The following is a 16515-nucleotide window of genomic DNA, read 5'->3' as shown; positions in this document are numbered from 1 at the left end:
CTCACGATCGCAGCAAATAATTCACTGCGGTGGCATCCAAAGAGATATGAATTAAATTCAAAGAGAGTTAGGAAACGCTTCTAGAAACTTTTGCAGAAGCGGCCTGTGTTGTAAACAGGTGGTAGTCCAGTGGTTTTTGTGGGCTGATAATGACTTTTTCCCACATGGCGTTGGGTGGAACGAAGAGTTCCATGAATTAAGGGCTCCTGTTTTCGAAAACAGCTCCGTGTCGGTTTCCTCACCTCCATAACTTCTGACACAACTGACCTGCATACAGTGATGTGGAGCAGAGGCTGATCAGGTATGACCGGCCCATTGGGATTTATGATACGTTTCATGGGTGACCAAAAGATTTGAGCAAGAAGTGCTTCTCTCCCTAAGATCAGATTTTATTTTTTATTTTTTTTAAAATGTCGTTTCTAATATTATTGGTCAGTCGTTGAAACCATGTCCTACTCTGGCCCTTTTAGACCTAACTGCTATGCTGTTTACCACTGCCCACTTAGATATCACCTTCCATTGGAAAGAGCCCCAAAGGTCCAACTCTGAAAGGATGACAAGGGAACATTTGGGATCTGACTCTTTCCAGGCATTTAAACCAGGCAAAGGCAAACTTGGTCCTCCAGATGTTTTTGGGACTACAACTCCCATCTTCCCTAGATAACAGGAGCAGTGGTCAAGGATTATGGGAAGTGTAGCCCCAAAACTTCTGGAGGGCCGAGTTTGCCTATGCCTGATTTAAACCAACACAGAAGGGTTGTTAGCAGACAACTGAAACATGATCATTTTGTCAAGGTATAGCTCCCTAATATCAACTATGCAAACACACAAGATGTCAGTGTGAGACCTCCAGCCAGTCATACTTACCTATGGGGAGGCTATGTCATGGATAGTTGAAACCTTGGCAATGCTTTACAATGAGCCAGTTATTTGACAGTGCCCTTGCTCAGTTCCCCCTATTATATTCTTTTAAAAATGTAAATAGTTCAGTGGTTGCCACCTTGGTGCCCTTCCAGCACTGTTAGAGTCCTGCTCTCCCTGATCATTGACCAAAGGCCCAATAGTGCATCTTTGCTCTATCTTGCTCGGCAATGTCCACACTGATACGCAGTGGCTCTCTGAGGTTTCAGGCAGGGAGTTTACCTTTGCCCTAGCTGGAGATGCTGATGGTTGAATTTGGGACATCCTGCATGCCCAAAGAGGTGTTCTGTCACTGAGTGATGGTTGTTCCTCTGTTCAAGGAAGATCCCGGTCCTCATGACCTTCCAGGTATTAGTTGCAGATAAGACCTATTGCAGTCGTTAAGAGTCGTCAACAGGCTCATCACAGCTATCTGCCAATCACCCATTCCCACCACCCTTCTGAGTAATACCCCTCCCCACCTTCTCACTATATAGAAGGATCTGGCAACTTCTTTTTCAGTGTATCTGAAGAAGTGTGCATGCACACGAAAGCTCATACCAAGAACTAACTTAGTTGGTCTTTAAGGTGCTACTGGAAAGAAAAAAATTTTTTTTGTCTTTCAGGTATTGTTAGACTCTGTCAGGCTCAGCTGATCAGCATGGCCAATTGTCAAGGATGGTGGACTCCAAAAACATCTGGAGGGTCAAAGGCTTCCCACTCTAGACTGACCTACCCCAGCTTGATGCCTTCCGCAGTCTACAACTTACACTCTCCCTGACCACTGATGATATTGGCTGTGTAGCTGAGCTATGCCTGTTCTCCTACTTAACTAGGGCTGGTTTCAACAGAAAGATAAGAATCTGCCTAATAACAAGTCAGATCTACCTTCGTATACACTGACTGGCAGAGGGTCTCCAAGGTTTTGAGAAGGGGTCATTCCAGCACCTACCCAGAGGTGCTGGGGATTGAAATCAAGGACGACTGAGTGCAAAGCTGTTTCTCTACCACTTAGCTATCTCATTCCATTTCCATTTATTGAATTTATATATCTTCCTATTCTTAAGCAAAAGAAGGTGTCTTTTATCACACCAGAACACTGGCCTGTCTTCTTCCATATTGGCCATGTTAGGGATGGGGAAACTGTGGTCCTTCAAATGTTACTGGACCACACCTTTCCATCACCATTGACCATGCAAGTGAAGGCTGATGGGCATCGTGAGTTCAACAACATCTAAAGTCCAGATAAGGGAAGACTATCCTAAGATATAGTTGAGCAATCTGCAGTATGGTGGCCAGAAGTGCTTTGATAATACTTTTGCCTGGGTCTGTAACCCAAGTGGTATGAACAGCACTGTATCTTGACAACTGTTACTGGACTCAAACTCCCACATACATGGCCAAAATGGTGGTGTGAGCCATACTCTGTTTTGAAGGCTTGGTTCCCCTCTGCCAGGGTTAGGCCAGCTCAGTCAGCAATATCCCCATTCCTAAATGGAGTTTGTATCTAGCATACTTTGTAGCAGCTCAGCTTAAACCAGTGTAAATTAAATTGGCTTTCCATACTTAAGATTGCACCTTAACTTTGTTGGCAGTTTTGTTGCTAGTAACAGCTGCTCTGCCCAAGGAGCTGCTTTAGGGATGGGCAAATCTGTCAATTTTGCTTTCTCTTCTTTTTTCATCTTTCCTAGCCTTAAGTTCAATTCTCCACATTTCTGCATTGGTTTGCAATTATTTTTTTTCCCTCTTAAAAGCTCTCGTGAAAGTTCATCAGCCACATTTTTTTCTGCACATTTCTCATAATATACACATTGATTGGACACACTTTCCCCTAATATGTATATATTATTTGCATAGCTAATTTCTCAGCCATAGTTTGGATTTGATATCCCACTTTATCACTACCCGAAGGAGTCTCAAAGTGGCTAACATTCTCCTTTCCCTTCCTCCCCCACAACAAACACTCTGTGAGGTGAGTGGGGCTGAGAGACTTCAGAGAAGTGTGACTGGCCCAAGGTCACCCAGCAGCTGCATGTGGAGGAGCGGGGAATCGAACCCAGTTCACCAAATTACGAGACTACCGCTCTTAACCACTACACTACACCGGCTCCCGGTGCATTTTTGTAAGCTCATTTCACTGATACATGCTTCCTATTTTCACACTTTCTGCAAATATATGCATTTTGGTACACATTACTTGGCTGTGGACTTGCATTGCAAAACCTAAAGAAAGGCAAGTTTCTAATGGAATCAAATCTTCATTGTTAACAGTCAATGACTGTTTCAAAGGACATCAGTGTTTTGGCTCATACACTGTTTTTGGAAAGTGTGGATTAGGTTGGTTTACCATTACAGTGGTACCTCGGGTTAAAGACTTAATTCGTTCCGGAGGTCCATACTTAACCTGAAACTGTTCTTAACCTGAAGCACCACTTTAGCTAATGGGGCCTCCTGCTGCTGCCATGCCACCGGAGCACAATTTCTGTTCTTATCCTGAAACAAAGTTCTTAACCTGAAGCACTATTTCTGGGTTAGCGGAGTCTGTAACCTGAAGCGTATGTAACCTGAAGCGTATGTAACCCGAGGTACCACTGTAACTGAGAGATGAATCTAATTTCTTCCCCATCTCTCCTCTGCCAGTGATGGGTCTGGAAGGTGGGAAACCCCTATTGCCCATCACTTTCCTGCTGAATATGAAGTTAGCCCAATGAAGAAATGGTTGCCTAAGACATAATCTGGTGTTGACATTCCCGCTTGGACATGTGTTTTAGATCCAGTTCAGATAGATGCCACCAAGTTGATTCAACTTGCCTCTCTCTCAACAAGGGTGGCGATACACTGCTGCCCTATTTACTAGGGTTTTTGTTTTGTTTTGTTTTTTAGTCATGGGAATTTTACCAAGGGCAAATGACAAATAAAATGTAGGGTGGAGTTTAAGAAGAGCGAGTGAGAGAGATTATGATATACCAGGAAGGAGAACGACTCATACTTCATAATAAGCAAAAAATAAATATGTCCAATTAATTGGGGCAAAGACAGAGATAATAGATCAAATGCTTGTTGAGAAATAATTAAATCTCAAAGTGGAAGGCGGTACGCCTCTCATCCTGTGGCCTGCGCCTTGGAAAAAAGGTATAAAAGGCCAGGCCTTTCCACAGTCTCTTCAGCAGCAACTCTCAAGCGCATCTCTTCATTTCTGCACTCTAGAGAACCGGGTAAGAGGAACATTCTTGAGAGTCTCTCCGTCTGTCTCTCTCAAGTTCTGCCTCAGAGGAAGCAAGCCTCTGAGTGCTGGGAAAGGCAAGTGGGGAGAACTGCTCTTGCACACAGGTGCTGCTTGTGGACTTCTCCCTGGGACCTTGGTTGGCCACTGTGAGAACAGGAAGCCAGGCTAGATGGGCCACTTTTGGCCTGATCCACCAGGGCTGTCCTTATGTTCTTTTTGGATTAGGTAAATCCATGGAGAATGTAGCTATCAGCAGCTACCAACCATGATGGCAATGTTCTACCTCTACTGTTGGTGGCAATATGCCTCTAAAAAGCCATTTCTGGGGACCGTGAGTGGGGAGAGGGCGGTTGCCTTCTGGGTGGTTGCATTCTGGGTGGTCAATGTGAGGACAGGAAGCTGGACTAGATGATGGGACTTTGGCCAGATCCATCAGCAGAGTTCTTCTTAGGTTCTTAAGCTGCCACTCAATGTTGCTTGAAGTGAAGTTCTGAGAGGGATTTGAAGGTGCCTGATGGGGTGAGAACCTGCAAAGAATTATGAGAGAGGGAAAGAAAGCTTTGCTCAGTTCAGAATATAGATAGATAGATGCTAGAAACATAGATGATAGATATAGATAGAAAGGAGAGAGAGAGAGAGACCATATGCCAGGGATGCGGAACCTGTAGCCCTCCAGATATTGTTAGACTAGAACTCCAAACAGCCCCCAGCCAACATATGGACAATTGACAGGAAGGATGGGAGTCAGAGACCAACATATGGAGGGCCACAAGTTCTCCATGCCTGCAGTCCAGTAATAAGTTAAGGGATAGCTTTTAGGCGAGTGATAGAGCCTGTTGAAGGTCCCAGAGGAAATCCACTCACCCCACCCCAGTTCAAAGGGATCTCAGATGACAGAAGCTGAGCCCTTGGAACATAGTCAATCAACCAGAAGAAACCATGCTAAGATAGACCCAGTGGGCTGTATGCAACATTAATACTACTCAGGGGAGACTCAATGGGCATAACTCATTCCTTGTCCTCATAACAAGAATCCCAAATTGTTTCAATTTCTTTAAAAAACATAATAATCAGGTGGTTGTGATTTGTTGCTTTTTTTATTGGGAGGTTTGTAGATTTCTTGTGGGTTGGAGATGAACAACAACAAAACTTTATTCAAAAATTAAATCTGGCCTAGTGAGAAGATTGAACTTGAACGATCTCTCTCTCTCTCTCTCTCTCTCTCTCTCTCTCTCTCGTGTGTGTGTGTGTGTGAGAGAGAGAGAGAGAGAGAGAGAGATAATTTGCTCCTGTGTTACCATCTCTTGACAAAGAATCTCAAAGCCACGCCTGGTGTCAGTGAATAGATGTTCCATACCAGCCTGTTGTTTTACATCAGTTAAGAATTTTGCCCTTGAGGTCTCACAATTAAGATTGTGTGTGCTTACTCATTAACTATTCTGGCTCACCTCCTAAGCTTTCGAAACCAAAGATCGTTGCTTTGATGATTAAAATAATTTTTTTTTAATGCTCTTGTTTATTTTTCCGAGATAACATCGCTGTGTAGAGATAAATTGTCATAGTTAATGTAGGATGTAATTTCCATACTAGAAGAAGAGTGGATAACATAATAATTGCCTTGTTGGGTCAGGCTAAAGATTTGCCAGCCATAAATAAATAAATAAATAAATAAATAACCTACAACTTTCAGCGAAATTGGGGAGGACTAGAATTTATATTGGAAAAGTAAGAAACTTAAAAGTGGTGGATTCAGCCAGCTCTCCTCCACGCTACGTGGCCTTTCTGCACCTCCTTCCGAATTAATGAATTGCTTTTCTCCTTGCTGTTGTTCCCCAGGCTCACCTATATTCTTCAGACATGTCTTTCTTCTCTCAGTCATCATGCTCCATCCCATGTAGCAGGCCTTCCCATGGTATTGGACAATGTGGCATCGGCGGTGGCATCGGCGGTGGCATCGGCGGTGGCATCGGTAGCATCGGCGGTGGCGTTGGTGGTGGCATCAGCGGTGGCATCGTCAGCTATGGCGGCGGCGGCGCTATGTCATCCAGCAGCCTTGGCGTCGTCCCCGGTGTCCCCCAGTCCTGTATAAGCCAGGTCCCACCATCCGAAGTGATGGTCCAGCCAGCTCCAGTTGTGTTGACCATCCCAGGACCCATCCTGTCCTCCAGCTGCCAGCCATTGGCCGTCTCCGGCTATTCCCCGTGTGCTAGCGGCTATGGGTATGGCGGTGGCTATGGCGGCGGATATGGGTATGGTGGTTCCGGAGGCTACGGCTACGGTTCTTCCCGCTATGGATTGGGGGGCTCTGTAGGTGGGCATCTGGGCAAATCCTGCTATGGGTCAAAGCGCAGGCAAAGCATCTGCGGGTATCCCTGCTAAACTCAAGTAGATTATCCATTGGGATCTGGGGCAACCTGGGAATCTGACAACCGTGACCGAAACCAGCAACTGAATTTAAGGACCTGAGCTTTCACAAGTGCTGAGCTGCTGCAGTTTCAAGCAGAAGCCGTGAGTTGCTCCCTGCCTCTGAAATCTGTACCATGACATTCACACATTGCACTTTTACTGAGATACGTTGCATTGTCTCTGGTATTTATTTTCCACCCCCTCTGCTTGCTTTTTTGTGCTATATGCAGGAAACCTTCCCCAAAGGAAGGCAGGACAGAATGTACTTCACCACGTGCTAGTTGTGTCATGTAAAACTATATTCGATGCTGTTGTAATACAAACATCTCCTCTCCCCATATCGCTCTTTCCCCTGCTCCATTAAAGCTTTTGTTGCAGCACAGTCTTTGTTGTCCTGGAATGCTTTCTCTTTCCTGGGGGGTGAGAGGGGTGGTTTAAGGTAAAGGTAAAGGGACCCCTGACCATTAGGTCCAGTCGTGGCCGACTCTGGGGTTGCGGTGCTCATCTCGCTTCACTGGCCAAGGGAGCCGGCGTACAGCTTCTGGGTCATGTGGACAGCATGACTAAGCCGCTTTTGGCGAACCAGAGCAGTGCACGGAAACGTCGTTTACCTTCCCGCCGGAGCGGTACCTATTTATCTACTTGCACTGGTGTGCTTTCGAACTGCTAGGTTGGCAGGAGCTGGGACAGAGCAACGGGAGCTCACCCCGTCACGGGGATTCAAACTGCCGACCTTCTGTTCAGCAAGTCCTAAGCTCTGTGATTGAACCCACAGCGCCACCCGGGGTTTAGGTACTGTAATTTTAAAGTTCCATGTAGCCTCCAGAGGTTGTCCCCACTTAGAATGAATTGCAGTAGTCAAGCCCTTGAAGGAACGAGCTGCCGGTGTAAGGAAAAAATGGAGTTAGAAGCTGCACCTCCTGAAGACTCTCCTGGCTCTACAAGCATTGTGATGATGCTCAACATCAACCCCCTAGGATTGGCAGGTAGCACAAAGCCCCTCCATTGACTGAATATCCTTAAAAGGTCACTGCAACCAAGGGTTGGAGATGGGTGGAGTTTCTGCCTTCTCGATCAGGCAAGTAAAAAAACCAGAGACTCCTAATATTTGCTTACACCAGCCCTGGCCAATCCAGTACTGCATGCCTCTACCAGTAGCCAATGAAAAGGCCCATGTTCCACATTCCTATCCTCACAGTTGCCTGAAGAGGACTCTGGATTCCATTTCTCCCCTTCTCGTCTTCACACGTCCTAATCCCTGAGTATGTTACACATTATCTTTCCAGATCATTAAATCCTTCAGCAGACTTTCAAGAAAGACAGTTCTTTTTTTCCTTAATTCACTCAAGTTAAACAAAGTGCTCCTCCAGCCCACACAAGCTATTCTCCACAGCCCACACATCCTTAAACTTGCTCGGCTGCTTCCCTGGAACAACAGAGGCATTTCACCTGGAGCAGAAGGTGCACCTTCAACTTGAGGAACACTTACGATACTTGAGTACAGGTTTTACATCTTAGTAGTTACACTTTGCATTCAGCGAGGGCTGTGAACCTCTGTACCCAACTAGGTGAGCTGTACACCTGTCTGCTGTTATCTTATTTATTATTTTATTGAATAAAATGTGTACAACGTTTGATTGCAAAAACAACACCACCACCACCTCAGACTGGCTTATAGAAAGATAAACAATGCTGGTTGCATTCAACTAGTGTGCCTCTGTACACAGCTAGTTGAGTTTCACCCTTCTATGTTACTCACATGTAACCTTCAACAAGTGTACAATTTGTGTACCTCTGTATGCGAACATGAGTTTGACCAAGCTGTGGGAGGCAGTGGAAGACAGGAGTGCCTGGTGGGCTCTAGTCCAGAGGGTCACAAAGAGTTGGACATGACTAAACAACTAAACAAGTATGCACCAAGATGAGCTGTACATTCATAAGTTATTCACATGCAATATACAATGGGTGCACAGTCTCCGCGTACACAATTAATTGACCTGTTCAACAAGTTACACTCTTTCACACTATTGTACACATGTAGGGTCAGCTTGTATCTGTGTTCAATGTAACATGTGAACAAGCCTTTCATCTTAACTGTCTCAGCTTCCAGTTTATAGAAGTCAGAACTAGAATTTAATAATTCTAGGTCTGATCCATTCTAGTCCAGTTCTGCTCAGTTGGACTGGGTCTCTTTCTCTTTCCCATTACCTAAAATCCTTTCAGAGATCCCAGGGGTTCGACCAGGGATCTCCTACATGCAAAAAAATGTGTTCTACTCCTAAGCTGTGAGCTCTTGAAACAAGAATATAGGAAGCTGCCTTTGACTGATGATTGGTCCATCCAGTCCAGTACTGCCAACACTGATTGGCCACTGCTTTTGAGAGTAACAGTTGAACTTAGCTATAATAGGAACATAGGAAATGCTCTGTCGCTGCATCAGGCCAATGGCCTTTCCAGTCCAGTTTCCTGTTTTCACAGTGGCCACTCAGATGCCAATGCAGAGCCCACAAGTAGGACCTGAACGCAGCGGCAAATCTTTCTTTCCATATTCCCCAGAAATTGTTATTCAGAGAGATACTGCTTCCAACAGTAGAGGAAGTACACAGCAAATAAATTTAAGAAGAGTCGGCTGGGTCAAACCAGTGGCCCACCTAGTCCAGCATATCACGGAAGCCAACCCGAAGCCTCAGTGGGAGAGCTGGAAACAAGATCTGAGCTCAACAGCACTCTCCTCTCTCACGATTGCTGACCACTTGGATAGCTCAGCTGGTTAGAGCATAGAGCTGGTGAGTTGCAGGTTTGATCCCCTTATGGGACAGCTGCATATTCCTGCTTTGCAGGGGGCTGGACACTAGATGGTCCTCAGGGTCCCTTCCAACTCTACAGTTCTTTGATTCTATGAATCCACACGGCCTCCAATGGATGCAGATCATAGTGATCATGCCTATTAGCCATCTAACCTTCTTTTAAAGCCATCCAGGCTGGTGGCTGTCAGGGAACTGCCATCGGAACTAGAGGAGGAGGAGGCGAGGCTCCACAGCGATGCTGGAGAGGGGCCAAGCAGGGAGAGAGGCAGGTCTCCTGTTGGGGAAGAAAATCAGCGCAACACCAGGGATAGAGGGGGGCCAATGGGGGAAGCAGAGAGCAGGCTCCGGGACTCTTCACTGGACACCAGCGGGGAGAGCACAGGTCCTCCGCTACCCACGCCCTCCCTGCGCAGAAGACTTCCGCGCAGGGAGAGTAGGAGGAGACTGGGCGTCAAACAACTTTTATTTTGGAAAAGGTTTAAGAAACGCCCACTGACGGATTCTGCCAGTGACTGAACAGCAACGGAGTGGATGGCTGTCCAGCGAGAAATGGTTTAACCAGCCAACCTAGCCCAGAGCGGCGGCAACTTACGCACAAGCAACCCCTAAAGCCATTACAGTGGCCATCAATGCTATTCATGGGGTTGAATTTCCCAGTTTAACTATCATTATAATTCCTTCTGTTTGCAGTCTTCAGTGGATGAGTGCCACGCCTCATGCAAAGAAGTTTAGCACCACCCACATGCAAGAGGGAAGTGGAACAAGGCTCGTGGGCAGGGATGGTCTCTACTGCCTTTTCTTGTCCTGTTTCAGTTTTACTGGCACTCCAATTATTGGTTCAGTGTTTCCTGTGGAGTTTTTGAAAGAATGTACAGAAACTCCACACATAAAAAGCATGCCTGGGGTACCCACCTTTTGCATAACATAAACATCTCCAAACCTTTTCAAAATACTTCATATGGTAGAATACCTACTTTCTTTCCATATTTACTGCAAAATATGTGCAATGTGTAAGCACTTTCTGTGTTGCAGAATCCAAAGGATGTGCACACTGACTAGGAGTTGCATTCTGATCTGCAAGCATGTTTGGAAGCATTAGTTTGCGTTGTTCAATAGTATTTGTGGTTCTCTACCTTCTATATGGCCACTGCTCTTGACATGACCCTTGCGATTTGGGGCAGATCTACTTGACAGGGCACTGCTGGGAGTTTGAGTAACAGAGGCATCAGATCATTCTTCCTGGCGAATGAGGAGGCCCCCTGCATGTAAGGACCATTTGCCAGGATTTCTGAATTCCACTATGGGTTGCTCCAATCCAAGGAAGCTCTAAGGCTTTAGAACATTTCCACATGAACGATGGCAGATTTGGGTGTTTGTGCACTCCTTTGTGGCAACGGGACACTTCTATTTTGAAATCCCACATTGTGGACCAGACACCTGACTTTCTTTGTTTCTCTCCTACTCTTCCCTCTACCCCATTGTTGTTTTTGGTGGAGTGGAGGGAACCATTGTTCTTTTTTTAAAAAAAAGATACAGGAGTGATTATTATGATGCTGCAAAAGCTTTAATAGTAAATAGGGAAATCAAAAGGATACATATTCCAACAGTAATTTATACAACAAGAACAAGAACAGTGATCAAGCAGAAGGAGAAATAAATTGATGTGCTGTGCTTTGATCCTCTGGCTCTAGCGAGTGCAAGCAAGTTGTACAAACATATTCTAGTAGGGGTGGCAGACACCCGTTCAAGGACAAGCTGTAACCCCTGTCCCCAGGATTCCACCAATTTTGGTGGTGACAGCAAACACAAACATTTGGACGCTGGAGCTAGGTCACTCTGTGTGCCCCATGTTTGTGTGTCCTGTCTATTTTTGTATCCTGTGTGTGTCAATGAATGTGTCTATGTGTAAGCAGGGGTGTTGCCACAACTACCATGGGCATGGAGCCCTCCCACCCTAAGGTGGGGTTGGACAAGGGTGAATGCAGCCCCCACACTGAAAGAAGAAGCAAGGTTAGCCACCCCTGTGTTACAGGATGAAACAGCAGAGAGCAAGAGACAGATACCTGGGCTTGGTTCTCACAGGTGAAGAACACCTTGAACCTCAGCCAGGTATGCACAACACCTGAAGCTCTATGGATTCAGGCATGGATTCTTCTTTGTCTTGACAGTTCCTGGTTGTTCAGACCATCATGGCTGAGCTTGGGTTTAGCAGGGGTACTTGCAGATGCTTTGTCTACGTCTTGGTCCACAGATGCTCCCAAGGCGTCCATAGCCCCCTCCGTAACCTCCGTAACCTCCATAACCTCCATAACCTCCAGAAGCACATGGTGAGTAGCCTCCCACAGCTAAGGGTTCACAGCTGGCAGACAGGATGGGTCCAGGGATGGTCACAACGACCTGAGGTGGTTGGATCACCACTTCAGATGGTGGGATTTGGTTGACGCACGAGGGGTGGACTCCAGACAGCACCCCGAGGCTGCTGGCCGAGACTGCGCCACCGCCTCCAAGGCTTCCATAGCCAATGCCCCCATATCCAGAGCCGACACCACACCGTCCGAGACCAATGACAGGTTTTGAGGCGCAAGATGGGATGGCGCAGGATGGGCCACAAGATGGGATGCAGCAAGACATGTTTTGGCACGGGAGGTGAATCTGAAAGGACATGTTGAGAAAGGCCCATATTAAGCAGATGCCCATTTGGGGAATCAAGACATAATTTAGAGTAAGTCTATATATGGCAAACATGGATATTTACTCATTTAAATTATTATTAGTAGATGTCAAAGAGAAAAACAACTACCAGACTTTTAGAAGACATCTGAAGGCAGCCCTGTTTAGGGAAGTTTTTAATGTTTAATAGGTTATTGTATTTTAGTGTTCTGTTGGAAGTCACCCAGAGTGGCTGGGGAAACCCAGCCAGATGGGCGGTGTATAAATAATAAATTATTATTATTAAAGTATTATTATTATTATTATTATTATTATTATTATTAAATTATAAAACTGAGTTACTCACCTTCCTGCCACCCAAGGTGGTACACTATGAAGATGGATTGTATGGTTCTGGGATTCTTGAACTGACGGATCTCTGGTCAGTGATTTGGGTTGAAAGAAAAGCTGTTTGGAGGTGGGGGCTCATTTATAACATGAGAAGAGCCTGCTGGATTAGGCCAATGACCCAACTAGTCCAGCATCCTGCCCTCACTTTTTCCACTCAAATGCCTCTGTAGGAAACCAGCAAGGAGCAGCCCTCTCTCTCCTGTAGTTTCTAGCAACAGGCATTCAGAAGCTTTGCTGCCTCCAACATTGAAGGCAGATCATAGCTAGCATGGCTTGTAATCATCAAAAAGCCGTAAAAGAGGATTTGTCTAATCCTATTTTAAGGTTATCTAGATCAGTGGTCACCATTGCCTCTTGTCGGAGTGAGTTCCATAGTTTAACTATGTGCTCCTTCAATAAGTACTTTCTTGTACTGAATTGAAATTGTAATCCTTACATTTTTTGCAGGTAGAGATTTTTGCATAGAAGCTAAACCTTCTTGAAAGATCTGCATTGGCTCCCAGTACGTTTCTGAGCACAATTCAAAGTGTTGGTGCTGACCTTTAAAGCCCTAAATGGCCTCGGTCCAGTATACCTGAAGGAGTGTCTCCACCCCCATCGTTCTGCCTGGACAATGAGGTCCAGATCTGAGGGCCTTCTGGTGGTTCCCTCCCTGCGAGAAGCGAAGTTACAGGGAACCAGGCAGAGGGCCTTCTCAGTGGTGGCGCCTGCCCTGTGGAACGCCCTCCCACCAGATGTCAAGGAAATAAACAACGATCTGTCTTTTAGAAGACATCTGAAGGCAGCCCTGTTTAGGGAAGCTTTTAATGTTTAACAGACCACTGTATTTTAATATTTTGTTGGAAGCCACCCAGGGTGGCTGGGGAGACCCAGCCAGATGGGCGGGATATAAATAATAAATTATTGTTATTATTACTAAAGCCTCCAAGACCTCAAATCTAACTTGAAATACTCACAAGTGACTATGGGAGGGAGATGGTTAAATGTGTATACGACAAGAAGAATAAGAAGTTCTGATAAACCTGTAACCCTCGAAGCTGCAGTGCTGCTGACAGCTGCTTGTTTTCTCTCTCTAGGAAATGCCACTGGTTAATTCCTTATCTAGAAATATGCTCATGGAATGCAGAGTACAAGCTATGCTTGTCTGAAATCTGCCTAGGGCAGAGTGCTGTGGGAGTGCACTTGGGTGGTCTAGCAATATTGCTTTGAAATAAGGTGGTATTGGCAGATTTTTATCCCTAAATTGAGGCCGATGTCTTGTTTTCTTCAACAGCTAGTTTCTGCACGCACGCACACACACACACCTTCCTTCTTTTCCCAAGCACAACATTAACCATCCCTTGTTCCTCATCAAGTAATTGAGGACTCTATCCTCATCAGGGCATTTGGTTTTGTCCAACACCAACTCTGTTTCTGCTTGAAATTGGTTTTATTTTTGCCTCTGTCACCAAATTTGGTGGTCCTTGGGGAAGAGGAGGCAAAATGCTTGAGGCTGATGATGGATCAAGTCACCCCTGATTTTTTTTGTGTATGTGTGGTAATTGTTTTCCACCCCCTAAACAAAGCTCCCAGTATGAACTGCAATAGTCTGTATCCAACAAAATTCTACTCAGAGCAGAGCCATTGAAATTACTGCATCTAAGTTAGTCGTGTTGATTAATTTCTTTTCTTTAGCTCTCCGTACTCCTAATATGGTCATTAATTTCAGTCGGACTACTCTGAGTAGAATTAACGTTGTCTACAACCCAGTAGATCTAACGTACAGTGAAATAGACAAGAATTGGGGGGGAGGGGGCAAATGCATGCATTAAAATAAACCACAACAACATCACCTTCCACATATATGTCACAAGGCAATGCTCGCAATATAATAAATAAGCTAAAAACAGTTTAAAACGGCACAGTAAATAACAACAAGTATATAATAAAAGCAGTAAATTTGGGTAAAGAATAAAATGAAAATTCCCTGGATGCTTAGTTCCAGGTTTAGGGACAGGTACTATTTAGTGAGAAAGCCCCAGCAGAGATTTAAAATCAGAAAACATGAAGCAAAGTAAAGCATGGAAATAAAGGCTGTTGGAGCTTTAAAATATCCCCTTCTAAGTTATTTCCAAAAAATTTCACTTCCCTTAATATAGAAAGAGACCACATGTTTTATAAGTTTAAAATGCTTTACTTACAAACTCTTCAAAAGGTCAGAGCTGTGCTTTTCCATACAACAGCAAAAAAATTGCAGGCAGTGCAACTTAGTTTCAAAAATGGTAAGAGTTTCTAAATTATTTGTATAGAAACACAAAGATGACTTGCTAAAGGCACACCATCTGAGCTGTGTGCCCAGAACAAAGAGCCTTTCCTTCCAAGATGGGGGGGTGTCACCTATCTAAGCCTGGCAGGACAGCTTACTCTATGGTCTTAACCCCTTCATGCATTAATTAGAGTTGAGCATGTTGATTATATGAGGCTGGGTTTGCCCCACAAAAAGACCCTTGCCTGAAATCCTGGCTAGCCACTGACAGTGCAGATGATATCAAAACAGATGGTCTCACTCAGTATAGAGCAGCTTGCTATGCCCCTAACATTCGGAGAGCCGCAGGTTTCCCCAGCCCTGGGTGGACTGCTTTGACCTTCAGAGAACAGAACCCAATTCATAGAACATAGAATGTATCACAGCCACTGATAGAAAGAATGTGAATGGACTTACCTGAATCTTGAGAGTGCTGAAATGAAGAGAAGTGGTAGAGAGCTCAGGGATGCTGTTGAACATGTCATGGTGCCTTTTATATCCTTCCAGAGGAATTCTAATGGGTGTGATACATGATCTGTGCCTGAGGATTTAATTATTTCACAACTAGTTGTTTCCTGAAAATGTTATCTGCATGTTTAATCTTAAACCCCTATGCATTAAATAATGGTACGTTACAAATTATTATGCGGTGGGGATTTTTGTTTTTGCCACCTTTGCTCATTTTAGTTCCACCCTAACCTATTTCTTTCCCTCTATTATACCATGCTTATCTCTCTGTTTTTAAATGATCAAGCTTTGGATGTTCCCGTAAAAGTGCGGCATCCATCCTGGCCTTTGGCAAAAAGGTTACAAGTCAAACTGGCTATACGGCCCACATCTTCTGGGAACCAAAACCATTGTCCGCATCCTGGATTTGGAGTGTGCATAATTTTTTGCACGACAGCACAAATGGGTTGTCTGTTATGTGAAACTCAAGACAAACATCTTTTCTGGGAGTCCATAATGGAACTCTGATGAATCAGATCAAACGCCTAGTTTGTCCAACATCCTGTTTCTCACAGTGACCAACCAGATGTCCATGGGAAGACCACAAGCAACAGTGTTCTCCCCACTTGTGAACCCCAGAAACTAGCATTCAGGGGCATATTGCCTCCAACCGTGGAGGTAGAATCTAGTCATCATGACCAGTAGCCTTAGCTTCCATGGATTTGTTGAATCTCTTTTAAAGCAATCCAGGTTGGTGGCCATCACTGCCTCATGTGGAACCAAATTCCTTATGAGTTGTGTTTCTTGTGTTTTCTCTGTATCTTCCAACTTTCATCTTTGTTAGATGGCCTTGCTGGATTCTATCATTATGACCTCTGATCCCATTTACATCACAGACTTGTAGAGTTGGAAGGGTCATCTTGTCCAACCCTCTGCAATGCAGGAAGTTCAACCAAAACATTCATGGCAGATGGCCATCCAACCTCTGCTTAAAAACCTCCAAGGAAGGAGAGTCCACAACCTCCTAAGGGAGACCACTGAATGACAGCTTAAAACTTGGCAGGTGCAGACCCAGAAAGAATCCCACCTGTGTCAGGGACTGGGCAGGTGAGGAGGACTAGTGGAGACTGCCACCTCAAGAGGCTTCCAGAGAAGGTCTGAGACAGGTCAAACCTCAGAAGACGAAAGGAGCTGGGAAACAATGTCAGGTGAAGAACAGGAGAAGGGGTAGCAGGTGCACTAGCCCTGAACAGAGACAGGAGTCAGATGTGTTAGAAACAGTACAGCAGCCAAGTCACATGCTTTCTCTGGACACTGTGTTAGACCTTACCCTAGAACCCTAGAACCAGGCGTTTCCTGCATGTCACAGAGCAGAAAGCCAAACA

General features: G+C 45.1%; 2 protein-coding genes across 2 annotated transcripts; one reads left to right on the top strand and one right to left on the bottom strand.

Annotated features, from left to right (window-relative positions):
- The first annotated feature begins 3971 nt into the window (after positions 1-3971).
- On the top strand, positions 3972-6914 carry LOC310751919 (uncharacterized protein). The gene is made up of 2 exons (XM_083591693.1): positions 3972-4115; positions 5963-6914. The coding sequence occupies exon 2, from the start codon at positions 5984-5986 to the stop codon at positions 6503-6505; it is 522 nt and encodes a 173-aa protein (XP_083447819.1). The 5' UTR covers positions 3972-4115; positions 5963-5983; the 3' UTR covers positions 6506-6914.
- A 3967-nt stretch (positions 6915-10881) lies between these two features.
- LOC310751862 (uncharacterized protein) lies at positions 10882-15212 on the bottom strand. Its single transcript, XM_083591609.1, has 2 exons — positions 15101-15212; positions 10882-11991 (listed from the first exon to the last, which is right to left on the bottom strand). Exons 1-2 carry the CDS (start codon positions 15161-15163, stop codon positions 11545-11547), a joined length of 510 nt encoding a protein of 169 aa, XP_083447735.1. The 5' UTR covers positions 15164-15212; the 3' UTR covers positions 10882-11544.
- Positions 15213-16515: the final 1303 nt, after the last annotated feature.

This window comes from Podarcis filfolensis (assembly GCF_964270895.1).
Source record: "Podarcis filfolensis genome assembly, chromosome: 16".
NCBI lineage: Eukaryota > Metazoa > Chordata > Lepidosauria > Squamata > Lacertidae > Podarcis > Podarcis filfolensis.
Note: the sequence above shows the minus strand (reverse complement) of the source record. Positions and strands in the feature narration are given on the sequence as shown.